This window comes from Xiphophorus hellerii, chromosome 12, assembly GCF_003331165.1.
Source record: "Xiphophorus hellerii strain 12219 chromosome 12, Xiphophorus_hellerii-4.1, whole genome shotgun sequence".
NCBI classification, from domain to species: domain Eukaryota; kingdom Metazoa; phylum Chordata; class Actinopteri; order Cyprinodontiformes; family Poeciliidae; genus Xiphophorus; species Xiphophorus hellerii.
Genome location: NC_045683.1, coordinates 30,343,377 through 30,371,036, shown reverse-complemented (window position 1 = coordinate 30,371,036; position 27,660 = coordinate 30,343,377). Strand labels below are relative to the sequence as shown.

Sequence of the window (27,660 nt, the reverse complement as noted above, 5' to 3'; positions counted from 1 at the left end):
AAAAAGACTCAAAATCAAACAACGAACAGATTTCTGTGTCCAATCAGGAGCAGTTAAGAGTTCTTGCGTCACTGTGACGTTTGTAGCCTAGCTAACTCAGCAACTGTAGCGCTGGTAGCAACTTGAGAGGAGCTCCTGTATGATTTGGCTGCTGAATTGTACTCAGAAAATACTTTTATGAGTGTTTCTACAGGTCTCCGGACGGTAGCCGCTGCTGAAGCGGAGCCTTGGCCTGCAAAGCTGGGGTAACTATTGAAAGGCTTTTCGTTGCCTTTTCGGCTTGGGAGTGTGATGTTTGGAAGCTGCGGTTGATGTTGCTCCGTTAGCCAGCGGGAGCCTCAACTCTGTTTGGAAGAGTTCGTCCAAGATGCTAACACACCTAGATGCGGATTTTTCAGGAAAAAGATGGGTGGCTGCGTTGAAATGAAGAAACGTTGCATGTACGTCCCCAAACAGTTAATTAAAAAATATTACTCATAAAACACTCGGCCTGAATCAGATGGGTTTTGTGTAAAACTCGCTCGGTGCCGAAGTAGCCCCACTTGACTGTGGCGCACAAGAGGGTTTTCCGCGAATCACAACAAAAGGATTTTTGATAACAAGCTGACTGCTAGCTCCGTGAAGCTAACGTCAGCTCCTTTAGCTCGCGTTTGCATTAGTAATTAACCGAACTTGCATCTCTAACATGTACCTGCTTTTCTTTACCACCTGTTATTTTAACAAATGTTCTTTGGAAATGTGGGAAGCTAACGCTAGTCATTGTGGTGTTGTGGTTTGAGCCCCGTAGGCCCCCCTCCAGGCAGCTAACAGTTGGCCCTCTCAGGGCAACCAGGTTCTTGTAGCTCGGCTGGCCTTGTCGCAATATATACTAGCCGATTTTAGTCATTTAGCAGCATTCTTTCAGTTGCTTATCGGGCTCGTAAATTTGTTTTGTTTGGAAACGGAAGTCCTGCAGTTATGTTAGCTTACGAGCCAGTTAGCTCGGACGCCTGTGACGGGCTAATATTTGATGGACAGTTCTCCTCGTCACTAAATCTCTTGTTTAGCATCAGATTGTGGTGATTCTGTTTTAGTTTTTGGGAGGTTTTTGTTACTCTTGGGAAAGTTTAGAGACCACAGTGGACATCAGTATGGAGCACTCCGTTTTGTACAATAGGTTTAATTCAGAGCTTACCAGCGAAATTAGCCAGTTGTGTCATAGTTTACAATTTGAGATGAGCCTCTAATTTCTTTTGATCGTTGAGATCTGACTTAATGACTTTGGTTTATTTTTTACTTAATATGGCTCTGCTGGCAGTTTATCGTTAAAGCTGTATAATTATTTCCAGACTAACATATCTAAATATAGTGATAACTCCGATTTTCATCCAAATCCCCCGATTTTACTTGGATCGGAGCTGACTCGGGTCAGCTGCTGAAAAGATTTGAGTTGGATTTTGTGTTTGTGAAGTACATCAGTGCACCTCGACAAAACTGCGTTTTGTTTAAACAGCATGTTTTGCGTTTGTTAAAGATGAGATGAAGGTTGGGAACATATGCTTTGTAGCTATAAAAAAACAACAACATCTAACTGCCTTATTTTACTGCCTTAAAGAAACATGCAGGACACATCTATTGCATTTCCTTCATTTTAAAGTTTGGTTTTGACACAGCTCAATATAAGGGCAGCAACTAACGATTACTTTAGGAATCCTTTGTGCTGCACAAAGGATTACTTTGTGCAGAATTTTTGTGATTCTGATGAATAATTGATTAAATTGATTAATCAATTTTATAGTATTTTTAAAACCGGTTGTTCATTTAACCACTTAACCCTTTTTTTTTTAAATGCAACATTAGAAATACATTAAAAGGTGCAAGTAGACAATTGATTAAATTTCCTTTTCTTTCTCTTTTTTTATGATAAACATTTTATTGCTTAAAAGTGCACCTGAACCGGGTGAAGCTAAAACTATACCACTTGAGGAAATACATAGAAAACAAATGTGTATATATATATATTGTACTGGTTTGGCTTAATTACTGCTGGGAATAAATTGAGTTTTTTTGAGTCTATATTCTAGTTAGCAATTAATTGATTATTAAATTAGTTGGCAATTGTTTCAGTAATCGATTAATCACAATTAATTGATTCAGCCTCACTCGGTACTGTTGCATTTCCCCTTAGATTTTTCTCTGATCATATTCACAGGTTTGAAAACAATGTTTTTCTTTCTGATTTTGTGACTTATAATAGTTTTTATTTTTTTCCCTGCAAGGTGTCCAAATCTTTTGAGTGACTTCTAGTGTTGGCTTCCACCCTGTGACTCACTCATTACCAGAGGGGCCCCTCAGAGCAAGGGCCCGAAGAAGCTGTAGCTCCAAGTTCGCCCTCCCCTCTGTGCGCCTCCACCTCGTCGGTAAGAGAGAGCTCGCACCAAAACCTCCTCGAGGCTCTCGGCGGGTCGAGATGTCGTCCATCTTGCCGTTCACCCCTCCCGTGGTGAAGAGGCTCCTGACGCTGAAGAAGACGTCGACCGGGCCGGGTTTAGCGGGAGGCGGCGAGCAGAACGGGCAAGAGGAGAAGTGGTGCGAGAAAGCTGTGAAAAGCCTGGTGAAGAAGCTGAAGAAGACGGGTCAGCTGGATGAGCTGGAGAAGGCCATCACCTCCCAGAACTGCAACACAAAGTGTGTCACCATCCCGAGGTGAGCTTCCTGTTGGTGGTTGGGAACTGTTTTTCCCGTTTCTCTCCCTAACTTGACTTCGTTTCCAAAGACGTATTTGAGCGTCGGGTTCAGCTGAATGTTACGGTTTGCTTCCCGCTGTGCCAACAGCGTCTGCAGGGTTTGTTAAAGGTCAGAAGAAGACGTTCCCCTTTATCGGCCGGCCTTGATGACCCAGACCAAAGCTCAGCGGGAACGTTTTTGGAAAAGATTTGTTTCCAGGAATTCCCTGGTGTTTGTGTGTCTGATGAAGCAACAGCTCATTTGTCAACTTTCCCTTTTGGACACTTTTTGCAAATGTTTTAAGAATTTCTGAGTCTAGTTTTTTAAAAATTATTATTAAAATTATGATTTTGACAAACGTTCCTCCTCCTCTCATTTCCTCTGTTTTGTGCCATTGCGTGTGCTCCTTGTTGAGGCGGGCACTTATCGTATCGTCTCTCATTTGTCGGGATAAATTTGTCAGCATAAGAGTTTTGGTTTATCGTTATCATAATAAATTCCAATTGATAATATTTATAACGCCCCCAAACCTGTCCACATTGATGGGATTGGTACTTTTACTATTTTCTCCAGAAACCTAAATAAATAATAATAAAGGTCAAGTCTGCATGCTTGCAGTTAACAACAGTCACCTCACTGTTGCCAACTCAGCGACTTTCTCGCTACGTCTACCGACATTTCAGACAGAAAAAATTGCTGTGGGCGAAATCGGCAGGTCAGGCTTTTAAAGATCGGTAATCAGCGATTGGCCAGAAAACTGTAATTGGTGCACCCCCAGTTCTTATCGCTTTTGTTATCACAAGTGATGAAACTTATCACCCCCCAGCCGAGTAACTCCATATTTTGTTTGACTGTCTCCACATAAGTTCTGAGATATTTATCTGTAGAAAAGCTATTTTTAATGTTCAATACAAAGCTACAACACAGAGAACGGCTTTTTAACATCACTCTCTTATTTTTTCCTTAAGTCCTTCAAAAAGGCTCCTTTTGCTTGAAGTTGATTTCCACAGCTGAATCTGGTGGCTTTATTTTGCCACAGAACTCCAATAAGAGGTACTTTCCACATCCACACTGAAAAACTACTAATGTTTCTTTTTTTTTCTGGTTGTGTTTCTTCTCCTCACACAGCAATTGCTCTGAAATATGGGGACTGAGTACACCAAATACGATAGAACAGTGGGACACGTCAGGCCTGTACAGCTACTCCGACCAAACCAGGTGAATATCCTCAACTCGCGTTTGGTGTTTCACAGCGTTTTAAGATTAGACGTCAAAAACATCCTTGTTGCCGTTTTCCGTCCAATCAGATCCCTAGACGGCCGCCAGCAGGTCTCGCACAGGAAGGGCCTTCCTCACGTCATCTACTGCCGCCTGTGGCGGTGGCCGGACCTTCACAGCCACCACCAGCTGCGCGCCATCGAGGCCTGCGAGTACGCCTTCCACCTCAAGAAGGACGAGGTGTGCATCAACCCCTACCACTACCAGAGGGTGGAGACCCCAGGTGAGAGCAACGCTCGTCGGCCAAATCGCACACGTCTGGTAGCAGCGCTGCTCAGAATGCAGCCGAAGAGGCAGTCGGCAAACTTTTTAAGACGTTCAACGCAAAGTAAAGCGTTGCGTTTTGACGCAGGAAGGAATTTGTTTCTGGAGCTTTTTGTCTAAACACGGCAAACAGAAACCGTACACCGCTTATATGTGTTGGGCGGCAAATTATTAAACAAGTAACCAGCAGAGAAAGTAAACATTCTGACAAACCCTGTTTGGAACGTTCTTGGTTAAGCACCAAGTCACTTTTAATTGAACTATTTAGAGCAGGAGTGTCAAACTCCAGTCGTCAAGGGCCGCAGTCCTGCAACTTTTAGATGTGCCTCTGCTGCACCACACCTGAACAGAATAATTGGGTAATTAGCAAGGCTGATCTACACCAGGAGGAGGTAATTAAGCCATTTCATTCCAGTGTTTTGTACCTGTGGCACATCTAAAAACTGCAGGACAGTGGCCCTTGAGGACTGGAGTTTGACACCTGTGATTTAGAGAATCAATCACATGTTGGCCTGATGGGCAGTGTGTAGAGACGGGAGCTTCAAAAATGATCATGGAGATGCTGGCCTTTGATTTTGACCATTTAGCAAGTAAAGCAAGGAAAAATAGCAGCAGCTGAACAGACACTGCAGAGGACCGACCAGAGAAGCAAACAAAAAAAAAACTACTGAGACAGCTACAGTTTAAAACAAAACATCTCACAGTTCAATTTCTTGTTTCGAGTAAAACTCTTCCTGTTAGTTAAAAAAATACATCTCAATATATTCTTAATATAATTAGCTGATATTCCCAAGGCAGTCTTGTAATCTTTCTGAACTAATTCATTTATTTCCTGTGAAATCTGTTCGATCTGGTTTTAAGTCAAAAAACATTTTGCAACACAGTGAGCTCACGTCTTCCTGTGTTTCATCCCGTAGTGCTGCCTCCCGTTCTTGTGCCAAGACACTCAGAAATCCTGTCCGAGCTGCCACCTCTGGACGACTACACTCATTCCATACCCGAAAACACAAACTTCCCCGCAGGAATCGAACCTCCGAACAACTATATACCAGGTAGAACCGCCTGGATTTTGACTGCCGCCATCGATTGATAGAGTTTTTGTCTGGAACTCCGATTCAGCATCGTCTGGCTTTCTTTCGTTTATCTCAACAGACACGCCTCCACCGGGTTACATCAGTGAGGATGGAGAGGCCAGCGACCAGCAGATGAATCAAAGTATGGACACAGGTACCCTAGATTAGCACGTCCTTCTCCCTTGGTGCTGATGAGATGGACGGTATTGTTTTTGACATGAAGGCATGGTATTATCAGAACCGCCTGTTTAGAGTTGCGCAATCTGAGGAAAAGATGTGAATATTGGTGGGAACTGCAATAACGACATGACTCGCTGTAAACAAATTCTGACCATGTGAATTTGCTTAGCGTTTAAAGTTAACGTGGGCTACATTCACACAGCAGGCAAATGAAACACAAATCCGACTCCTCCCCCCCCTAGATGCAACTAACTTCCTTTTTATTTTATTTTTTTCAAAATTGTGACCCAAACTCATCTTTTTTATGTTCTTCTCCCTATCCTTTCTCCCAAATGCAACTCAATCCAATTTTCTTAATTTTTTTAAAATCCACATTCAACTCGATCCCAACTTTTCCCCCCATTTTTCCACCAAACGCAACACAAATCACTCCATTGCCTCCCAATCCCACCACTCTTGGCTCTGACGTAGAGCTAAGACTTCTTAGTCAGAGAAAAGAGACTCCTCTATAGACGTTAAAATCAAAGCTCCATAAAACGCCGTTGTTTATAGTTGTGCTTTCTTTCTATTAGCTTCTATGATCTTGTGACGAAGCTGTCTGCTCCTATTGCTGCATAACTTTAAAATTGATCCAAATATGGCGGCATGCAGTACTACTTCCCTGAATGGCTGTTCTTCTGTGCACGTTTTTGAGTCACACAGAAGTCTGACTGTAGTCGAGTTTAATTAGTGGCATTAAACAACCACACACACACAAAACTAACTTCAGCAAAAGAAAAATGGGACCTGAGCATCAAGGCCTGCTGTGAGAACGTTGCCATAGACACCAGATGACGAGTCCATCTTCTGAAGTAAATGAAATAATTATCTTTTCTCGGTTTTACTGAGAAACTTGCTTCCGACTGCCGTCTGCTGTTTTGACATTGAATCCACTGGGATTTTTTTGAATTGACTCTTTACCTCCTAAAACCTCTTATGTTGCTTTGAACGACAAATTTCACCAAACATGTTACAAGATGCAGAGAGGCCGAATGCAAGACACTTAAACAGTGAGCGGTTCTTTGTGATGTGTTTATTGCAGAGTGCATAGATATCAGTTTTGATGCTGCGATGAAGATAAATGAATAAGGCTGCCATAATGCGACGATCTGCTGTAAAACTTCTGCTGGTTCTGTTTTTTGCTTCAGGTTCTCCACAAGAACTCTCTCCCAGCACTCTGTCTCCGGTCAGTCACAGCATGGGTACGACGTGAACCGCCTGCTTTATCGCTGTTCAATGTTATATCGATTTGTTTAGATGGCGATGCACTTGCCGATATCATGAAGTACGCCACAACACGATTTCTGTTCAGTTTAAGTCACAAACGTGCGATAAATATGACGTGACATCATCCACCCATCTAACGCAATTATTTACATCTATCTGTGTCAATGCACAAAAAAACCAACTAAAATATGATTTGGCCATTTTCTTTCCAAGCTCTTACAGGCACTGAAATAAAAAGCTGAAATTCTCAAATTGAAGATATTTTAAACTTGATGATATGCTGTAGGTCAATGTTTACATTTTGCATCCATGTCATTAGGTCATTAATCATTTAATCAATACGATTAAATGATCATTTAATATAGAACCTTTGTTACTGAGGGGAATAAACGGCAATTTACAAATATGTGGCACTGGAGCTGAAATGATTAATTGTGAACTCATTTAGTAATTATTTAATAGGAGAATATAGACTCAAAAAAAGGTCATTTGCTAAAAGAGCAGCACACTCAGAGCAGTCATAAAGCCAAAGCTGTACAAACATTTAAACATTTTGCATTTTAGATTTAATAAAACGTCTTTGTATGTAAATATGTTTGAGCTAGAAGTCAGATGGTTATAGGTTTAACTTCACCTGGTTCAAATTCTGTAACGATAACAAAAAAAACTTGTTAAGCACATTTTGTGCTTTACTAATTACAGTCACTAATAATTTAACAATTTCTTTTTTTAGCTGCAGATGCATCCTTTGCCACAAATGATCATCTATTCACTAAACGAATGCTATGTTTCATTTTAGGCAATTAAATGTTTTTATTTTTTTTAAAAAAAGAATCATTTATTTACATAATTTAATTTATTTCTAATATTGTTCAAATAAAATTAAAAAAATCAGAAGAATGCACCAATTTCTTTGCGTGTTTTTTATCCGATCAATCGTCCGCTCATGTGACCGGTTTTGGGGGGGATGGCATTTGTGTTACCATGACGACTGTAGCTAACTCCCGATGCGGTGCCTCCCGTCCCGCAGACCTGCAGCCGGTGACGTACTCGGAGCCGGCCTTCTGGTGCTCCATAGCGTACTACGAGCTCAACCAGCGCGTGGGCGAGACGTTCCACGCTTCGCAGCCTTCGCTGACGGTGGACGGGTTCACGGACCCGTCCAACTCCGAGCGCTTCTGCCTCGGCCTGCTGTCCAACGTCAACAGGAACGCCACTGTGGAGATGACTCGGCGGCACATAGGTACGGCCCGGCTGAGCGGGTTGGTTTTAGTCAGCGGGATATTTGTTTCATTTCTTCACTTCATAATTATTGTGCAAGTTTATCTCAGTGATGTCTAAGTAAGATAGAAGTTTGGAAATTAGTTCTGGGTTTTTGGGGCACATATTCACAAGTTTTCCTATTTATAAGGAATAATGAATTTGATATATATATATATATTTATTTTTTTTTTAACAGGAAGAGGAGTTAGACTTTACTACATTGGAGGGGAGGTGTTTGCAGAGTGCTTGAGTGATAGTGCTATCTTTGTCCAGAGTCCAAACTGCAACCAGCGGTACGGCTGGCACCCAGCGACAGTGTGTAAAATACCTCCAGGTAAGAGGCTGAAAATGGCAGCATGTAGGAGCCTGACAGACTGTTTAGTCAGATTACACTGAACAGTTATGATAAAGAACCTCCTTTTAACATTTATTTTTAATGTAAGTAAGTTCAAAACTTCTTCATTGTTTTATATTCACAAACTGTCACAAAAGCCTCAAAAAGCTGAACAGCAGTTTGTCGCATTATTCAAAAATAAGCCTTTTTTTGTGCGTCACCTCTAAAACGCACGCTCCGGTTCACGGCTTCCTTCCTCCAGGTTGCAATCTAAAAATCTTCAACAACCAGGAGTTTGCGGCCCTGCTGGCTCAGTCGGTCAACCAGGGCTTTGAGGCCGTCTACCAGCTCACCAGGATGTGCACCATCAGGATGAGCTTCGTCAAAGGCTGGGGAGCCGAGTACAGGTGAGCACCGTCACAGCTAGCGTTCACTGCTGCCGTGCGCGCTAACGTTTTCAGTTAATTAGCAAGACAACATTATTGTGTTTTTTAACTAGCTACTGTTAAACCTTCGCTAGCTAGCAGGGCTAAAAGTCGACCAGAGTAAGTACAAATGTACGCCCGGTTGGCTGGGCAATGTTTGTATTTGCCACTGGCTCGCTGCTTTTGCCAACCCATTCAAGCCAGTAGTAGCTCACAATCACCCCATATATTTGTAGTTCTTTGGTGTTTAAATAAAATAAAAAAATCTGGCATTAAAATGGCCTTTTGAAAGTCTTAAATTTGACTTGCTGAAACCTGCAGAAACTCTGGCCATGATTTAAATATGTGGCACAAAAAGTCTTCAAGTTTTATGTAAATGTAACCTGGGATGCTAGCCAGAAACTTGGACTGTAAATAATCATTGCAAAATGCTAAAGAAAATACGTGTTATGATTGCTTTGGGAGAATCTTAGAGCTGCTTTAGCAAATGGTATCCTGCTGCAGGCCACTGCCACCTCTGGCCCCACCACTCCCAGTACCTTCTCCATTCCATAAATGATTTACTTCTGTGCCCAGAACCTTAAATGTGGACCGCTTTTCAGAAGTGTTTAAATGATGTTATTTATTGTCCTTCACACAGTTGCTAACTGAAATCCTTTTCAGTTTATGCAAGAGGATGTTTAGTTTTTGTTAGCTGACCAACTAACAGACTTTTTTAAAACTCTGCCTAATGTGCTTAAAATGCTGTTACGCACCTGTGGGTTTGGAAAAGTGATTAGTACCCTAAATGTCTAAAGCGTTAGCAGATGGAATGCTGGGACAACTCAGGACCAAAACTGCATTTTTAAAAAATGTATTTATTTATTTATTTTCCAGGCGACAAACCGTCACAAGCACTCCATGCTGGATCGAGCTGCACCTGAACGGCCCGCTGCAGTGGCTGGACAAAGTTCTCACCCAGATGGGCACCCCGAATGCACGCTGCTCCAGTATGTCCTAAACCACAAAGGAAACGCCCCAAATAACCCTGATACAAAGATGGCTACACTCCAAACTGGGGGGGGGGGGGGGGGAAAGAAATCATAACAGAATTTGTTTTTGTAACATTCTCCGTTGTATTTGTGGTTCGGTTCCACATCCCCGTTTTAACTTCACACACACACAGACAGAAGAACAACTACACATAGTTCAACTCGCATAAACACACATGCAGACTTTTTTTTTTAATGGAAAACTTAAAAAAAAAAAAAAAAAAGAGATTGGCACTTTGTTACCCATCTATGTCATGCACCTTGTTAAATTGCTTTGCCCCAAATCCTTAATATTAGATCTATTTGTGGTACAAATAAAAAAAATGTATATTGGTTGTTGTCTGGGAAGTAGAGGAAATACCAAAAATATCTGTGAATAGGTTCTCAGTGTTGAAGATTGCTTGAATGCTGAAGTGATATATATATCTATATATATATTTTTTCGTTGTTCCATCCCACCACATCCATTGTTCTGAACCTAAGTTTACTTTTCTCTGGGAGACTTCTCTGTTGTCAACGGGAGGCGGCTTATTGAAGAAACGATGGCCTTGGTGGCCGTTTTTCTCCTGAAGGAAATACCACAACGTGTTTATGAAATTTGATTCAATTGCCTCTGCCACAATGGCGCCCAATTTATTTCCTTTTCTTTTTTTAAACTAACACAGTGTGTCGTACTAAGACAATACCTACAAGATAGACATATAGGAATGTTAGTAAAATGAATATTTCCATAGCTCTAAAAAGACTGCACTATCAGACTGGCTGTAGTTTTATTGTAGTTGGTATTGTTTTTTGATTTTTTTAATTTTAATTTTTTTTGGTCTACATTTGGCACTCTTTGTTCTTTTTAGCTGATTTGCATCCGATCCGATCCGGCTGGTTTTCTAGCTTCCAGCCAGGTTTTGCAGGGCATGCTGGGCAGGGACCAGAAAATATATCAGAAGTTATCAAAAACAAAATTTCTTTTTGGACATTTTTGTATTTTTTTTTTGTTGTTGTTGTTTTTTCTATTCAACACTGGGACTGCTTGAGCTCTGGAAGGCGAAACGGTTGAACGCCTCATCAGGAGAACTTTGAAGGCATCTGTAAATTCATTCTGTCCATAGCCAATATCCCTGTTGTTTTGCTACTTTTTTTTCCCCCTCTTTTTTGTATTTGTGTGTGTGTGTACACACACACACACGCAAAAATAAAAATAAATTTTTTTGTCATTCATTTTTTATTTTCAACACCTCAGTAATTTCTAAAACGAGAGAGAGCGTAGATCATTCCTACATTTTATCCCAAAATTCTAAGCGGCATATCTTTTGTCTCAGTGGGGGGGAAAGAGGAAGTAATCACTGCCCTTACATCATCTGTAGCTTATATCTTTTTTTTGTTTTCCAAAGAAATCTTTATAGCTAAAAAAAACCCAGATTTGACTGAAAGTTTGAATCCAGTTCCTTGTAGTTATAGTTTTTTAGATGTTTAAAATTTTTTTGTTTTGCCCATTTTTTTTTTTTTTGTGCGTGTGTGTAATTATTGTCCAAACATATTTGACCTTTCTAGCTTTTTTTTTTTTTTTTTTGGTGCTTTATCGAGCAAGTTGACTACACTCAATTGGCTTTTAAAATGTTACAGCTAAACTGGATGGGAGTGAATGTGCCTGCACACTGGGACATTGTGTGTTGATGTGCGTCTTGTGTTCGTTCAGTCTTTAAAGGACATCTTGTACAACGAGACTTACTACCTTAAACTTATTACTTGGTTGTTGCAAGTTTAAATATGTCCCCAGTCCCACCCGTTGATGTACATGTGTTTACCATACGACACTAGAGATTGTACTTGAAGTGCAACTAGTGAGTTCTGATTTATTTTTTTCTTCTTTTTTTTTTTTTCGGGGGCGGGGAGGAACTGAACCATGTGTTTGGGTCCAGTGTTACATTGTTCTGATCTTTGGCCTACAACATGTGAATGTGAAAAAAAGAGAAAAAAACCCCCAAACAAACAAGAAAAATACAATACAAAAACTGACGTGGGACCAGATGTGCGTATGCATAAAAGTAGTACGTTATGTGTGTATTTAACAGTAATCTTTTTTTGCAAACCAGTCAGTACTGTAGACGTCGCAGTTGTTTTACCAAAAGAGGGCGGTATTGATAGAGCAGGTTTTTTTTTTTCTTCTTCTGTTTTTTCTTTTTGTTTCTTGACCATGAGCTTCTCAGGCGTGTGGCATATTATGCAGACTTCATAAAACACTAATAAAGATTTTTATTCTCATGAACCTGCCTGTTTTTGTTGAATAATTTTTTTTAAAAGTTTAAATATGCAAAGGGGCAGTTTTGCGTGTATTGTAGGGCACATAGTCCCATTTTATAGCACAATCGAGTATGTTACCTTCAGCTGTTATAAAGATGCAATTCATGTCAAAGAAATTTGACTTTGTAATTTAGCTCCTTGAAATTGGGCCTCTGTCTCTTTAAGAAACTCCAGCTCCTTCTGAAACTCTGCTTTGTGTTTGCTAATTGTTACTGGCTAGTCTGAAGGTGCTCAGTGGGGGAGTGGCAGGGGAAGGGCTGCTATGTGAGGCGGAAGCTCAGAAGCTTGGAAACGGCACCGGAGAGGAGGAGCTGCGTCTTAAAGGCGGAGCTTTGTCCAACCAGGTGTTTTCCACAGCTGAATGGTTGCCATGGAGATTAAAGGATTTCTCAAAAACGCTTGAAAGGATCAAAGCAACACTTCAGGTATGTTTTTGATGAGGGAGTAACATAACATGATGTAGTTTTTTGGGTTTTTTTAAGTAGATTTTACATACTACTGTCCCTTTAATGATGCTCTACATCACACAAAATAAAATGAGTAATTCTGCGACGTATTGTAATTAAAAGGAGCCTTTATTTTAACAGAATATAAACGAATCTTGATTCTGTGTATTATAACAATAAAAAAAAAAAGAGTGCGGACTTCGACCAATCTGACACATTTTCCCATCCTCGGCCACCGTACTCCGCGTCATAGGTAAATAGATTCAGCTAGCCTGCAGTTAGCTGCTGTAGACTTGTCATGGCATTTACGCTGTACTCTCTAATTCAAGCAGCTCTCCTGTGTATAAACGCCGTCGCTGTGTTACACGAAGAAAGGTTCCTCAGTAAAAGTAAGCTAGGTTGTAAATTCCTCGAGTCATTGGACAGGACTACTGAATGTAGCCGACTTGTTAGCTTATGCTAACTTCCTAAATTACAGGCTAATGAGTGTATCAGAATGTAACGGAATTATTTATATATTTGTGTTGTTTTGGTGTTTGTTTGTTTTCGCTCCCGGTTAGTCGGCTGGGGAGTGGACCAAAGCGTTGGAGGGTTTGGTGATGAACCAGGCATCAAAGTTCAGCTGATGAACCTCATCCGCTCTGTGAGGACAGTGATGAGAGGTGATTGTTACTTTTTACTCTGCATATTCTCACACTTCAGACAGAAGATAGCTAAAATATATATATATTACATAACTTTTTATCAGTTTTTCTATGTTTTTAACTTGGGTCCTTGTCATATATAAAGAAGTATTCATTAGAAAATATGAAATTGTCAGCCACATTAAATCTAACCACAAACCTAGAAGAATGTATGCGACGGCGTGTTGGGGTCAGTGTAGATAGGAGTACATTACATTTCCGCAAAAAATCTCTTTACTTTTTTTTTTTTATTGATCTGAGAACATTTCTAGAAAAAATACCATATACAATACCATAACCTGAATGTGCAAAGTGAAAAATATGATAGAAAAATCTCAGAAATGTCAAAGATTCTCCACTTTTTCTGAGTAACATCAGACCAGTAAATATATATTTTTAACATAGAAATGTAGGCTTACTGAAAAGTGTGTTTAATTCATGCATAAAGTTATTTTTATCAGACAACCAAGAATGCATATTCTATTTAATTGAATATGACTTTACATGGAAAAATACTTCTTTTTTTAAATGTAAAAACTGTTGGGTGGGATATTTTTGAATCCCTCACTTTATATATGAAAGATTGAGTAACATGTTGACTTTCATGTATTTTAAGGTTTTGTGTAGCATCTAATGTAAAATACTGAACTGATACGTTCCATTAAAAGCACCATTTATAGCCTCATAGCTACAAAATGTAGGCATGCATTATGAGATGCAAGCATTTCTTTTCATTTTTGCTAAAAAAAATAAAATGGTAACATTTTTACTGCTAAAATCAGGAAATAAATCCTTGTTTAACTTATGGAGCTTTGTAAGCTATACTGTCAAACACAGCAATAGGGAAATGAAAAAAGATCAATTCAATTCAAATTGCCGTGGCGATGTCATCAAAAATCCCTGTCGAATGGGCATAAATAACTAAAAATGCTATTGGGACACAGTTTGCACTGTCTCCTTTAGAAGGCAAATAAGACTTGAAAAGAAAAATATAAAGTTAATTTAAAATATTATGCCATTTACATCAACACAGCCGAAGTTTTGCAAAAAGTGAATGAACATACTGTCAATGTGTTAAATGTGTCTTTAAATAACCTGATCTTGATGTGTGTCGTCCTGCAGTGCCGCTTATAGGCGTGAATTCAGTCTGCATTGTGCTGCTGCTTCTGTTCGGATGAAGAACAGTTAACCCAGTCTGGATGAATCAGCCGGCTGCCACAGGTCTGTCTGCCCTGGAACCACGCAGAAGAACCGGCTTCATAACATCCCCATGGCGACGGGCCTGAATATGAATGTTTCTTTCAACAACAAATAAAGTCATAACTCTGATGGCCTTTCCCCCAAAGAGATGATCAGCTGAATCCAAGTTTTACAATTCACCGTCAGAGATTTCGACTCTTAAAAGTGCTCGCAAGAAATTGGCATCAGTTGTTGAAAATGTTGTTTTTGTCCGAATGCTCAAGAATAAAGAGCTTTTCAGATCACTCTGTGTTACAAAGTGTCACTGGAAAAATTCCTAGAGGAATTTGTTATGTACTATAAAAGTTAAAGGATTCTTCTGGTTTTATTTTGTCATTTTTAAAGAATGCTAACTTATTTAGTGCTGTGGAACTTCCTTTTGCTATAATAACGTAACCCATAAAATCCTTTATATAAGTTTTTAAATATTTTTGTGCCTGTTAGTTTGATTTCCAATTTATTCCCATACTGAAGTTTTGTATTTGTTAATGAACTTTGTTGGGGGCTTTTAACGGCTTGGCAGCCATTTCAACATAAGTTATGTGTTGAAATGGCTGCCATAACTTAGTTAGGACTAAGTTATGTTTCATATTTTGAAACATAACTTCTGCAGTAGGCCAATTGTGAATTTGGGACCTATTCTACTCAAAGACTGAGTTTATTATTTTGAGAAGTATGTTTGTTCTGCTGTGAAAATTAAAATGAACCCTCTAATCGTTGCAGTCCTGACCAATAAAGGGTCAAACCTACTCTTTCAATAATAGGTTTTAACAATTTAAAACCTTCTCTTGAAATTATCCAACATATATCGGAATACGTCTCGTATTTTGAAGAATATCTTTTGGTTCAGATTAAAGGAGTGCTTTAATTCATTATTTTCCAATCATTTTTGAAACAATCGAGCATGTTTGTCTCATGACGCTTGCCGTAGAACTCAACAGTATCCTGCGCCGTCGGACCTCCCGAGTTGACAACACAAAGTCTGAGCAGCATGGGAAATGCGCGAAGCTGTGTTGTTGCCTCGCTCTCTGTGTGTTCCGTGTGTTTAGGCTGCGTGTACATTTATCGCTCTCATAAGTTGCTGCGTCAAAATGCGCTGAATAGCGACAAACTTCCGAGTTTTGCGTATCTTTACGTCAAATATCTGAGCAGAGCTGTGACGCGGAGAGCAGGTCAACTGTACGCGGCGCGCGCCGTAGGAGCGCGTGCCGTTGTTTACACGGTGCTCAACTGCAGGTGAGTAAGTAATGTGATAAAAACACTTTGTACATAAGCCGGACTGCTGGACGTTCTCGTTTTGAGTTAATGTATCTGTGCTGCTCTTTGAGGCTGGACAAAACTTTGCTGAGGAGATTCTGCGGAGCAGCGGGGTATGGATGGGATTATCCGGACACCGAGTTCAGAGACCTCCCGCTGTGCTTTCCGGAGGTTCTCTGCTCCAGACTAATGCTCATGTTGTTAACAGACCACAACTTTAGACTCAGCCCAGCAGGTACCACAACAAAAACACCACGAACAAATGGAGTTCCTTACAAAAGCATTGCTAACTTTCGGCGTGGTTTAACTTTTCATGTTAAGCCACATTACAATTAAACATCTGGTTTCTGTTGAGATTTTACATGAGAAAGAGAGAACGATACCTGGTTTTCTAATATTTGCTCTATATAATAATTACAAAAAGTAAATATACTTTATGTAAATATTTACTCTGTCTATATAAAGTAAATATTTCAAGCCTTCTTGTAAGTTTGATGACTCATAATATTAACCAAAAATTGTCTCCGAAAATTTGATTGTGAAAAAATTTAAATATCGGAAACTCATAGAGTTATACCCTCATTTAGGACGACGCATTAGGGCCTTGTAGATAGAAAAAAGGAGGAGTACATTTCTGCCAAAAAAAACCATTTTCTAGAAAACCCAAAGGGCATTTCTGAGCCCCAAAAACGGAAAATTTACTAGAAACAAACTCAGACATTTTGAGATTAATCTCAAAAAAAGAACACTCCTCCAGAATATTGTTCACCTCCCTGCTGCCGGTATTTCACCGAAACGGACTTTTTGTTGTCAGGTCTGGTCCGTGTGCGACAGAGCCTGAAAACCCTTCAGCCAATCGATGAGCTGAAGAAGGGTCCGTTCACGCTGCAGGTCGCGGTGGAGGGATACCAGCAGACGGATGCAGGCGTGGAGGTGGACGTCTGTTTGTCCGCTGCGTCTCGTTCCGGATGTCCGGTGTGGGAGAGCGTCCTAACGCTGCTGTCACAGGATCGGCGCCATGAGCCCAGCAGAGACCTGCTGAGGAACGAAGGCTAGTGTGAAAACTGCTGTGGTGATTTCTGCTCAGAAACGTTCATGCCTTACATTTAGAAGCAAACAAACGACGCTTAGCCTGGTGGGAAGCATCGTTGTCCCACCAGGCTAACAACGCCACCACAGCCTGGTGGCCCTCCAGGCTTATAGTACACTGGGGGAAACTCTGCATTTACTCCGTTACATTTACTTGTGTAACTCTTTAGAAAAAAATTACTTTAGGAGTATTTTTCCTGTGCTGTATTTTTTGCTCTGTGAGGCAGAAGCTTGGAAACTGCAGCTCTGAGTACGAGCTAGGTCCACCCAGGCGTTCTGCACAGCTGAATGGTTGTCTTGGAGATTAAAGTATTTCTCAAACATGTAGGAAAGAATCGAGGCAACAAGTATGTTTTTGATGAGCGAATAACATTATAACATGACATAAAGCTCAAACAAGTCGATTTTACATAATGATACCTCTTTAAAATACCAACATTTTCACATAACTTTACAATTTGGTCCTTCTGATATCATTTTTAAATGTTATATTTTGATCAATTGCTCAGTACTTGAGTAACTGTTATTACTCTTACTTAATTTCTTGAATGGCTACTTTTTACTTTTACTTGAGTAAACATATGTTGAAGTGCTGCTACTGTTACTTGCATACATTTTTTGTGTACTCTTCCTTTCATACATGTGAATTTTACTGTTTTAGAGGAGGGGCCAGATGATAAGGACAATATGAAGCAGGTGGAGGTCAGAGTTCCCATGACTGCTGGCCCTCAGTGTGTTTGGCCCTTCACCGACTACTCCCCCCATCGCCTCCTCTCTCTGCCGGCTGTGTTCTGCGGGCTGAAGTCTCGAACAGCGCCGGGTTTCTGGATGCTGACCGTCTGCTTGGCCGAAATAGAAAAGCGCAAAGGTAGGAAGGCAGCCGATTAGCGACCACAGATTTTTCTGCAGCCAGACGAATGATACGTCACATCTCTGTTGTGCCTCCAGGTGTTGAAATTGTGTCGGCTCCCGTCAGCGTCACGGCCCAGTTTAAGGAGACTCCGCCAGCGGCAGGAACCGTAACTATCAGGTTCTGGGGCAAGAGCAAAAACGCGGGTCGGTCTGCTGATGAAGACCTGAGTTTCCAGGTGCAGCTGCAGGGACAAAGCTCCTCCCACATGGTGGGACTGATTTCTAGAACCTAATTAACATAGATGAGTCAGACACTGTGACGCGCTTACGTTTTGATTCGTTAGGTTTGCTCAGTTTGAGTGTGATCAACACTTTTGAAGCACAACCATGTTTTTTGGAAGTTCACATCTCTTTTGACCCACCTTCATTTGCAAAGTTGCTGCTACTTTTTCTCCTAAATCCTTTGGAACCAGCAGAGTTGGACCAACTTTTTCCATCAGAGGGTTTACAAAGTGAAAATGATATGAATAGTACACATGGGGAAACGGCAGGTTGTGGTTTTATAGACCAACTGCTGTTGTTGTCTGAGCCCAAATACGACATCAGTGCTACCTTTAAATTCCTGGAAGTCTAATGTCAAATTAGACTCCAAAAATATTTTACATTATACTTTTCCATCAAACTTAACAAATAAAGCGAGTAGAGGAAAGGTGCACAAAGTCAAGCTTATGTACTCAAACATTATTATCCTTCAGTGCTTTAAAAACTATTTGTACTTTTTGATTCTTTTTGTTATTATAATAAACTTGAGTGCAACTTTACCGGGATTTTAAAGTGCACTCACTTTAAAATCCATATTTGTATTTATCCCAGAGTCAAAATTTTCTAGTATCATATTTCACTTTAATTACAGATGTGAGTCTTTTGTCTTTAGCAGCTTTGTAAATCCAGACTGTCATTATTATTTTTTTGTCCATTTCAGGGAGATTAGGGCCAGATGGAGATTTGTTTTTTAAATTATGAGAGTAAAATTCTAATATCAGTAGAATAAAGATGCAACATTACCAGAAGGAAGTTGCACAATTTCTAGAAAAAGTTGATTTAATGAGAGCAAACTTTGATATAATTGTGATTTAGTCCTTGTCAGATCGTTTCAAAGTCAGGCCACTGATAATAATTTGATGCTGATGTGATAAAAGGTGAAATATGTCCTATCTTGAAAACCAATACCAAAGTATAACTTCACAAGATGCTCATCATTACTCATTTAATTTTTTTTTTTTTGTTTTCATAAAAAAAATTACTGATTCATTCTCTTAATATTATAAATTTATTCTGGTAATATTATGCCTTTATCCTTGTGTTATTACGTCTTTTTTACAGTATTATTCCGACTTTATTGCTGTAATATTCGGAGCTTATTCTCCTATTATTTCGACTTCATTGTCGTACCACTTTATTGTCGTAATTTTTTTTCTTGGCCTGGCCCTAATACTCCCTTCGTAGGATGGAGTGCGTCTGTCAACAAAAATGTTCACGTACCGATTTTCTGATCATCTTTGACTAGGCCATTCTAACTCATAAACAGAATCTAGTTTAAACCATTGGTTCGATGTTTCAGGCTATTATCAGTCGCCTGCATGTTTTTTGCTTGTTTTAAAATATCTGCTGGGAAAAATCTATGTTCATTTCTTTTGGTTCTTAGCTTACAGGATGATTTATCACCAGAAGAATCTTCACTTTGTTTCAGTAATAATAAATGTTTTGTCTAGTTTCCCTTCAGCAGGTTCCAGTCAGATTGAGGTTACGGTTTACGGCGGACGTTTTGTAGACCTACTGAACACTTTGTCGGTGCTGTGTCTACCCGCTGACCGCATTGGGTCAAAGCAAACATCACGCCTGCTGTGACTGAACGTTTTTCAATATTTCATCACTCCAGTATTTCCATTTGCAGCTTCCATGTGTGTGAGAGTCTGTCCTCTTGGATTATTTATATGCCGCCCTTCAGTGTGTGGCACAGAGAGGAGTGGCTCTCCATGCATCGCTGCACAGCTGAAAGGTCTGAGTTTACAAAATTTGGTTGTTTTGAAAAGTCTTAGGCTTTTTAGGGTCAAACAAAATGGACTAGGAGGGTTTGATTACAGTTGAAATGCAATTGACTAGGTGTTTTCTAATAATATACACATTTTTGTTGGTTTTTTTTTTTTTTAGGATTTGGATGAATGGATTTTTTTTCTAAGATTATGAAATATTTATGACCTCCTCTGTCTTCTGGTTGAAAATGACTTCCGATGCGTCTGTCAGGATAGCATTACAAAGAGTGGGGCTCTTTGTTAGAACGTAGTTTAATGTTTAAATTGGCCCTAAAATGTGTTAAATTTCGTCTGTAAATTCACCGTAATAAAGCTCCATTAGCCATGTTGTGCATGTCACTGCTTTCACATTTTATTTCATGTAAAAGGAGCCCCAACCAAGTGTTGACTGCATAAACATGGAGACACTTTTTAGTAGCCTCCCATTTTTGTGTGGAAAAATGTTTTTTGTTTTTATCTCTATAAGACATTCACATTTTTCAAAAATTTATTTTTACACCAATTCACTGTTTATTTTACCAAAAATAAACAGTGAAAATATGTCAATCTGTAATTAATCTGTATGAGCTTAACATACACGTCTGAATTACTGAAATACATTTACATTTCAATATTTGAATTTATTGAGAGGATCTCTGTGTAAAAGCTAGCTCCGTATTGTTTTCATTAAAGCTGCAGTACGTAACTTTTATTATTTTTAATATGTTTTGACCGGAGAGTATTAGACCCGACAGATAATCTGTGGAAAAAAAAACTGAGCTCCTTTGCCTGTTCTCAGTGCTCCCAGTGCACATGGCAGAAACAACCAATCAGAGCCAGGAGGAGGGTCTTAGTGCTGTCAATCACTCTCATGTAGCCTGGCCCGAATGTTCAGGTTAGTTAGTGTGACCGCCGATGACTGCAGATAAACAGTTTCTCTGGATTGGTAAGTTGTTTTTCCACCATTAGCACATTGTTAAATACACGAACATGATTGACGACGCTAAGACCGTCCTCTTGCCTCTGATTGGTTGTTTCTGACCCAGAGCTGTGTATTTCTTCAGACAGCAATAGCATCACGAGGAGATGGAGAAGCTTGATTTTTTTATTTTTTCATAGATTATCTGTCTGATAGCATTCTGTAACAATATGGTGACACGTTCAACAAATATGGAAAAGACATATATTTGTAAAAGTTATGTGTACTGCAGCTTTATGCAACTGTTAGAATTGTATACACTTGACTAAATAGACTCGTATTTAGTCAATTAAAAATGGCACATCTGTAACCAATCATGTTGGTGATTTTGGTTTAAGGCGTGGTTTGTTCTCAGAGCAGTTGTAGTTTCTAAGCGGAGGCTGGGAGTGTCTTTGTTTCCAGTCTCTGCTCAGATGAGAAGTCATTTCCACCGACTGTACGGAGGATCAGAGGGAGGCAAACGGCTCAGACGGCTTCAGGTAAAAACACAATGTCACCATTACCTGCCTGAATCTTCTGTTCTGTGCTTGGTGGCTTATTGTGGAGAAACAGTTCCCTTCTTTTTGAAAATTGGCAGCTAAACTAAGCAGCCATTTAAAACCTATGTATCTTTTATCTACTCAGTAGCCGTTCTAACTTCAAGCGGCTCATGTTCTCATGCATTTTGTTATTATTCATTTACAGAGTCCCAATTCTGTCACGCATGTGAATCAGTCGAATGTAACGTGTTCATTTTGTCAAGCTGTTGTACAACGTGGGCTGCATTACACATGTAAAGCCAGAAACTGGAAACGTCCTTTATCGGGAAGTCGTTCAATTTTGTGTTTATTTACCAGTCCAGCCAATCTAATTCAGAAAATACTGCAGCCATGTTTCAGGAGGTACTTGCAGGCACAGACATAAATATTGGGGGGGGGGGGGAGTACAGGTGCACCATAAGATGATGGATAATAGCCGCTTTTCTTTTTACAAAGATGATTACTATAGTAATATAAACAGTAGCAATTAAATAAGTGAAATGTGTATTTAACCTGCCACCACAAGGTAGCAGTATTTTTTTATTTATTTATTTATTATCTCCAAAGCTTATTTTTTAGGTATTTTCTGCAAAGAGTGGTATCCTGGATTCACAATATCACCATAGCAACCAAACACTATGCACAGTGATTAAGCCTTTTGTGTCCTACCAACACAAACGCAAACATGAGGCGTTTGCTGAAGTCTATCGTCTCTTTTACTTCAGCTTTGTACTTTGGCCTGATGATGGATGATCAAGGGTTAAAAAAAAAGTTCTGTGATGCTTTGGGCCTGTTTGTCTGTCAAAGACTTTATTAACTTTGTCAGAGTTGATGGGAGATTTAACTTATGGGAAAATGAAATGGATCTAAAACGTGGGACCATCAACACATTAGTGGTTCACCAGAGACTAGTCAGCTAAACCAGACTTCTTCCGTTGTCATCGGAGTATCTAGACGTAAATTCTGTACAGATGTTTCTCAATAAGGAATGGTTTATATATGTTAATGTTACTGGCAAACCCATATCCACAGTGACTTTTTCTGAAGATGGGAATGAAAGAGAGAACGAAACAATCACTCTCCGCCTTTTGTTCGAGCGCATTAGAGCAATTCATCTGAGTCTGTCTTCAAAGAGCTAATCCTGAGGGAACGCAGGTTATTTTCTGCTTCGTTCATGATGCAGGCTTCATTTCTTGATCCAGAGTTCTATCCCAAATGACAGCTTGTTCTCTCTCTCTGGTTTGTAAAACAACTCCCCGCTGCTTACAATTATCTACTCCAGTTACTGTGGAAGTGGAAAAGAGCAGAAACGTGCACAGAATAATCTGAATAAAATATGGCAAAGACGTCATTTGTAGATGCTAGATTGTCGGCAGTGCTGTTTCACTAGTGTCAACAGCAGCTGTGGTCTGTAATAACCAGTAGTTCTTGGTAAATAATGGAAATAAAGTGAAGTAAAGACCCCTCCACCACCATGCTTCAGACTTTTAGACTGATCCTGTCTGTGGTTTTTCTACCCTAAAAGAAAAACCACAGACCACCAGCTTTTGTGATGGCAGTAGCACAGAGAATAATCGTTCCTTGTCTCACACCAACATGCTCATTTTGTCAAACCAAAACCAAATTAAATAATCCAGCTTTCAGAACAGGTCAGCTGGTTTAAAGGCAACAGATCAGCCCTTTTTCAGCCTCTGTCATGTTTTCTTTTTATATTTCACCCACTGCTTTGACTCTGACTTCCACTTCTAATGCTGTTTTCTTTCTAATTATTGTGCTTCTTCAAATCACCCACTGGCTATGTTTTTGGGAATTTTTTGAAGTTCCTGGCCATTTTTTAGATTTGAAATAAAATTGACTTCTTACAAAAAATTCTACCCTGATTTTTTTTTGTTTCTTAACTTTATCTGGTGGCAGTTCTTTAAATGTTTCTGCCATTTATTTTACATTTTAATATCTTTTTTTTTACTCTACAAAGTTAAATGCGAGGAGTCTGGTGCAAGTTTCACCATCATATTCTACTTTTTTGTTTTAAGTGTTTGAAATATTCATCCTTTATTACAATTTGTTTCAAACTGTTGGGATTTTTCAATATATCTTCTATGAAGTTTTCTTGTTTGTTTGTTTCTTTACCCGTCCGCCTGTATTTACATTTCTGCAACTGTAAACAAGTAGTTTTGTGGTCATTTCAGCTTGTTTGGCTGTTTTTAGCCATTTAAGCAGATCAGCCTAAAGCTTTGCTCATGTAACATTTTGGCTAACTTATTCAATTTTCACAAGTTTTCTGCAATTGACTTCAAATATTTCAGCACTTTTTAGGCAAAAGATTCAGCTCTCAGCATTCTTTTTGCAATCAGAGAAGTACTTTTGAATTGAATAGTTCCCCAGATGATGATTATTTAATTATTATTATTTAAATTTTTTAGCTGTTAATACCAGTGTTGTAGTACTCGAGACCGGTCTTGGTCTGGAGACCATTTTTTGATGGTCTCGGGCGCTGAGGACTCGGGATTTTATTTTAAGACCGCAACTGTGGAAATATCACTAAACTTCCAGCATACTGTCCAACGTGCTGTACAACCCACCGATTCAAATCCAAGCAATAACTTTACTCCCCCGTCCCCACCTTTCACTCAGCGGCTCTCCAAGACTCAGTCATGCTGAGCGCCTTGTGCTTGGTTACTTCTTGATTGTTGCTCTTTGGTCAGTGTTCATAGTTGAGCGTTGTTTACTGTGAGGGCATTGCCTCAATTGCAGTGAGGTGCGGTCAGGGGAGGCAGAGCCTCACCTATCATCATGGAAAAATAATATGTAATGATAAAATCACTTGTATTGCTATTTCCACCCTGTGGTTTGTACTATGAAGTACATATTTTTCATTTAGCTTAACTGTAATGAAGGTCTTCGTTACTTAGCTGGAAGCACTTAAAATGTGTTGAATGATAAAAGAAACAGGTACAAACAGATTGAAGTATTTTATTGATTGTGTGTTTTTATGCAGTGGCATCTCAGCTGGAACTGATGGTGTCCTGTTAAAATAAAACAAATAAATTGTTGTAAGTATTGTGACTGTTTGAAATGCACTGAAATGTTTGAAGGCTTTGTGCAGATGTGGCTTACCTCTGTCTCCTCCTCTGCAAGGTGTTCAGGCTAAAAGATTCCCCTGGGGGCCGAACACCTTTTAAAGGTTCCAGAAGAAACCAATGCATATGGAGGAGGGGGGGGGGGGGGGGGGGAGTAGAACTGTGCACTTTAGAAGTCTAATGTTGGATTTATATTTATAGAAATGTCTTTTTAGAAATGAAATGTCTGCTTTAAAATGAATAGTATTTGCTAACATATAATTATTCTGAAGATTTGGTTGTTTTTGTCAAGTTTGTTTGTGTGTATGTATTTTGTTTGACCCTGTTTCTTGGTGGGTTTGTTAATTGGAGCAGCCAGGAACTATAAAAGGCTGCATGTTGGCCACATTGCAGGTGGTTGCTGCTGAGACCTTGAAAAGGTGGGGACGGGAATTCACCACCCTAATACAGGACGCTGGCGCTGGTCTTGACTCGGTCTCGACTTCCCTCGGTCTTGGTCTTGACTTGGTCTCGGACCCTAAAAGTCTTGGTCTTGTCTCAGTGGTCTTGACTACAACACTGTTAATACCTATAAGTTTCTTTGAAGGATGTTAGGGGGGGACTTTAGTTCCACTGATGTTTCTAATCCTGCTTATTTTCCAAAATGAAGTCTTTATGTCATTCATCCACACTCTAAAGTGCTGAAAGACTTTATGCAGGGTTTTTTTTTGTGCATTTTTCTGTTTTGCTAATTTGTCAGAATTTTTTTTTGTACCCTGCCAGGGGGTCTTTTTGTGGGCTCTAGTGTCCCTTATTTTTTTGAAAGTAGGCTGACAGGAAAGGGGGAAAGAGAGAGGGGAAGACATGCGGCAAATGTCGCCGGGTCCGGGAGTCCAACCCGCGACGGCCGCGTCGAGGACTCAAGGCCTCCAAACATGGGTCACGCTATCCCCTACGCCACCACGGCACGCCCCTTATTTGTCAGAGTTATCAAAACATCCCAAAGCCTGTTTCTACAATTTGGATATCATTAAAAAGTAATAAATAGATTTAAACCTATGTATATTCTCACCTTTGAAGTGAATCTCCATCTTTGTATTTTGCATCAGGACCGATCTGTGAAGTAGTGAGGAGGAGGCAGCAGTGCCAGCACTTCCTTCTCTCCGCCACCAGGGAGCAGCAGTTCGGAGGTCTAGCATGACTGCCTCTGAGTGGCTTTTAAAATGCACCCCGGGAATGGCCACGTTATGGAAGTCAGCGCTCACAAACGAGGAGACCAGGTCAGGAGCCGAGATGACACAACACATAGGGTTCCGTCTGCTCCGGATCTCATTCCTAGAACCGAAAAGGAACAAACGTTCAGCATGAGAGGTGAGACGTTCCACAGAAACTCTACGCCGGTCTTGGATTCAAGCAGCCACATCTACTCAGGCCCTGACGACAACTCCACAGAGCCACACGAGTCGCTCACAGAGTCTTCCACCATCACCTTCGTAGAGGGCTACACTCTGGAGGAGTCGGTGGAGGACCACAGTCTGCAGGGAGCAGGGACGACGTACCTTAAGGAGTTTGTGTTGATAGATGACGACGAAGACGGCGACATGTCGCTGAGGGAGAAAACTGTGACGGACTTCTCCATCAGGGACGGAAACGCCGCCGACCTGGTGTGCGGGAGGCTCCTGTCCACGTCCACGGGCTCGCTGTCCGAGTCCAAGGACGAGTCTTCGGTTCGTGGCCCCCCACCGCCTGAGGAGGCCGAGGCAGTACACAAAGACAGTACCTGCTGCTCCTGCACCGTGCTATGACTGGTCAGGAGCTTCTGAAACCCAATGACACAGCCTTGCAAAAGTATTCATACTTGTTAAACGTTCTGGGATTTTCTTAAGCTACAGCTAGGGATGCACAGATACGAGAACAACCACATGTTATCATTCTTTGTAAAGCCTTTATATGCATGAAAAACTTTAAGTTCCACTTCCATTTCTACTGGCTTCTTGCCTTTCAGGAGAAGTGATTTGTAATATGAAGCACATCTATACTTACTGGTTAAACTGTTTGAGACACTTCTTAATATTGACCTCCTGAATTTTTTTCATCTACTTTATCTTTAAAGGAAAGATGTTTATTTTGATTTCCATGCACAGAATTTTAGCTTAGATGATCAGTCTTGAGGTAAACAAATACTTCTCTAAAGTTTGTTAGAATTTTTTTTATACTAAACCAAATGCATGTTTTTTTAAAGATCTGTTCATGGTGAAGGGTTTTAGGAGAACTACACAGAAGTTCATAACAAATGGGGGCTAACCTGAAATAAATCAAACTTTTAAGGTCTTTTTTGTTCATTCTTATTAGTTACGCTCTTCATGGGTCAAAAAATTCCCAAAACAACTTAATTATTGACTTAAGAAATAAAAGATGTTTAAGAGGTACCTCCAGCAACTGTTAACAGGAGGTAACTGTAACCAAAACATTTGCTTTCTCTTTTTACCTTACCTTTTCAAATTGAAAGAAACTTCTAGGAACTTGTAATAAATGATCCATTTCTATCTGTTTCCCTGGGATAGGATTGTGATGTGACACAGAGGCAATTCTTTTAGCAAGTAGCTCCAGACAGGAAGAGGACCTCCTTTTATCATGTCACCATGCATGTGAGCAGGCTGGTAAGGAAAATAGTGAAAGAGAAGACCCAGAACTCTGTATTCTCCAACCTTGCTAAATATTGAAGAAGAAGAAGAAGAAGAAGAATCATCCTGTTGGCAAAATGAGGTTAGCAGCGGTTCCAACGACCGAGCTTCTGGTGATTTTAATGTTAAACACATTTATTTTTTCCTACTGAATAAATGCGCTCAATGTGTGGATTTTTTTTTCTTAATTTTTCAGTCTGACATTAAAGGTTTATGATGCTGCAGTTCTCAGGACATAACGTTATGCAGCTGGACTAAACTAACTCTAAATTAAGGAGATGGATTTAATCTATCGCCTACTCTGCAGCCCAGACTCGTCCCCCCCCAGGCAGTTTTTCAGCCACTCACATCTTGGGACTAAATCAGCTCACATGACATTATTATAGAAGTTCAGCTAAACAGAGGATATTGGCCCCATTTGTGACTTTACTGGTCCTATTAGGGTGATTGTTTAGATTACAGCCTTTAAGCCTATTAGAATCAACCATGTTGAGAACTGAACTTTTGGGGGAAGTCCAGTTGCCTTCTTCTTAAGTTGAATTCATTTTTAGTTTTTTTATATGCATCCAACAAATGTCTGGACAGATGCGGCTCAGTGGCAAGATAGCAGTCAGAAAGTTGCGAGTTTAATTCTACCTTCCCCAATTGCCACTTGTTGGTGTGC

The 27,660-nt window shown here is 40.0% G+C and overlaps 3 protein-coding genes and 1 long non-coding RNA gene across 6 annotated transcripts; 3 read left to right on the top strand and 1 right to left on the bottom strand.

The window, feature by feature from the left end:
• The first annotated feature begins 87 nt into the window (after nt 1-87).
• On the top strand, nt 88-12,083 carry LOC116730162 (mothers against decapentaplegic homolog 2). Of its 3 annotated transcripts, none has more exons than XM_032579184.1 (11): nt 88-245; nt 2,259-2,685; nt 3,835-3,924; nt 4,014-4,207; nt 5,166-5,300; nt 5,401-5,463; nt 6,689-6,742; nt 7,798-8,010; nt 8,227-8,364; nt 8,627-8,771; nt 9,666-12,083. In XM_032579184.1, the coding sequence occupies exons 2-11, from the start codon at nt 2,450-2,452 to the stop codon at nt 9,787-9,789; spliced, it is 1,392 nt and encodes a 463-aa protein (XP_032435075.1). In that variant the 5' UTR covers nt 88-245; nt 2,259-2,449; the 3' UTR covers nt 9,790-12,083. The 3 variants fall into 3 exon arrangements, with proteins under 3 accessions (XP_032435075.1, XP_032435072.1, XP_032435073.1); XM_032579181.1 differs by having other exon boundaries at nt 5,401-5,475; XM_032579182.1 differs by lacking the exon at nt 88-245 and adding an exon at nt 286-440 and having other exon boundaries at nt 5,401-5,475.
• A 695-nt stretch (nt 12,084-12,778) lies between these two features.
• LOC116729653 (immediate early response 3-interacting protein 1-like) lies at nt 12,779-14,731 on the top strand. Its single transcript, XM_032578327.1, has 3 exons — nt 12,779-12,953; nt 13,125-13,226; nt 14,370-14,731. The coding sequence occupies exons 1-3, from the start codon at nt 12,863-12,865 to the stop codon at nt 14,423-14,425; spliced, it is 249 nt and encodes an 82-aa protein (XP_032434218.1). The 5' UTR covers nt 12,779-12,862; the 3' UTR covers nt 14,426-14,731.
• Nucleotides 14,732-15,408: 677 nt separating this feature from the next.
• LOC116729652 (uncharacterized) lies at nt 15,409-20,468 on the top strand. The gene is made up of 5 exons (XM_032578326.1): nt 15,409-15,722; nt 15,815-15,978; nt 16,558-16,794; nt 17,494-17,700; nt 17,781-20,468. Exons 1-5 carry the CDS (start codon nt 15,478-15,480, stop codon nt 17,975-17,977), a joined length of 1,050 nt encoding a protein of 349 aa, XP_032434217.1. The 5' UTR covers nt 15,409-15,477; the 3' UTR covers nt 17,978-20,468.
• Nucleotides 20,469-23,144: 2,676 nt separating this feature from the next.
• On the bottom strand, nt 23,145-25,115 carry LOC116729654 (uncharacterized). The gene is made up of 2 exons (XR_004341185.1): nt 24,371-25,115; nt 23,145-24,279 (listed from the first exon to the last, which is right to left on the bottom strand). It is a non-coding gene; the product is annotated as an uncharacterized LOC116729654 (long non-coding RNA).
• Nucleotides 25,116-27,660: the final 2,545 nt, after the last annotated feature.

Bases quoted from the DNA above. Each gene is read 5' to 3' on its own strand.
- LOC116729653 (XM_032578327.1), top strand. From the start codon at position 12,863: ATGGCATTTACGCTGTACTCTCTAATTCAAGCAGCTCTCCTGTGTATA. The intron at 12,954-13,124 runs GTAAGCTAGGTT...GCTCCCGGTTAG, and splicing joins AGAAAGGTTCCTCAGTAAAA to TCGGCTGGGGAGTGGACCAA. The intron at 13,227-14,369 runs GTGATTGTTACT...GTCGTCCTGCAG, and splicing joins TGTGAGGACAGTGATGAGAG to TGCCGCTTATAGGCGTGAAT.
- LOC116730162 (XM_032579181.1), top strand. From the start codon at position 2,450: ATGTCGTCCATCTTGCCGTTCACCCCTCCCGTGGTGAAGAGGCTCCTG. The intron at 5,476-6,688 runs GTACCCTAGATT...TTTTTGCTTCAG, and splicing joins GAATCAAAGTATGGACACAG to GTTCTCCACAAGAACTCTCT. The intron at 6,743-7,797 runs GTACGACGTGAA...CCCGTCCCGCAG, and splicing joins TCCGGTCAGTCACAGCATGG to ACCTGCAGCCGGTGACGTAC.
- LOC116729652 (XM_032578326.1), top strand. From the start codon at position 15,478: ATGGGAAATGCGCGAAGCTGTGTTGTTGCCTCGCTCTCTGTGTGTTCC. The intron at 15,979-16,557 runs GTACCACAACAA...TTTTGTTGTCAG, and splicing joins CTTTAGACTCAGCCCAGCAG to GTCTGGTCCGTGTGCGACAG. The intron at 17,701-17,780 runs GTAGGAAGGCAG...TTGTGCCTCCAG, and splicing joins CGAAATAGAAAAGCGCAAAG to GTGTTGAAATTGTGTCGGCT.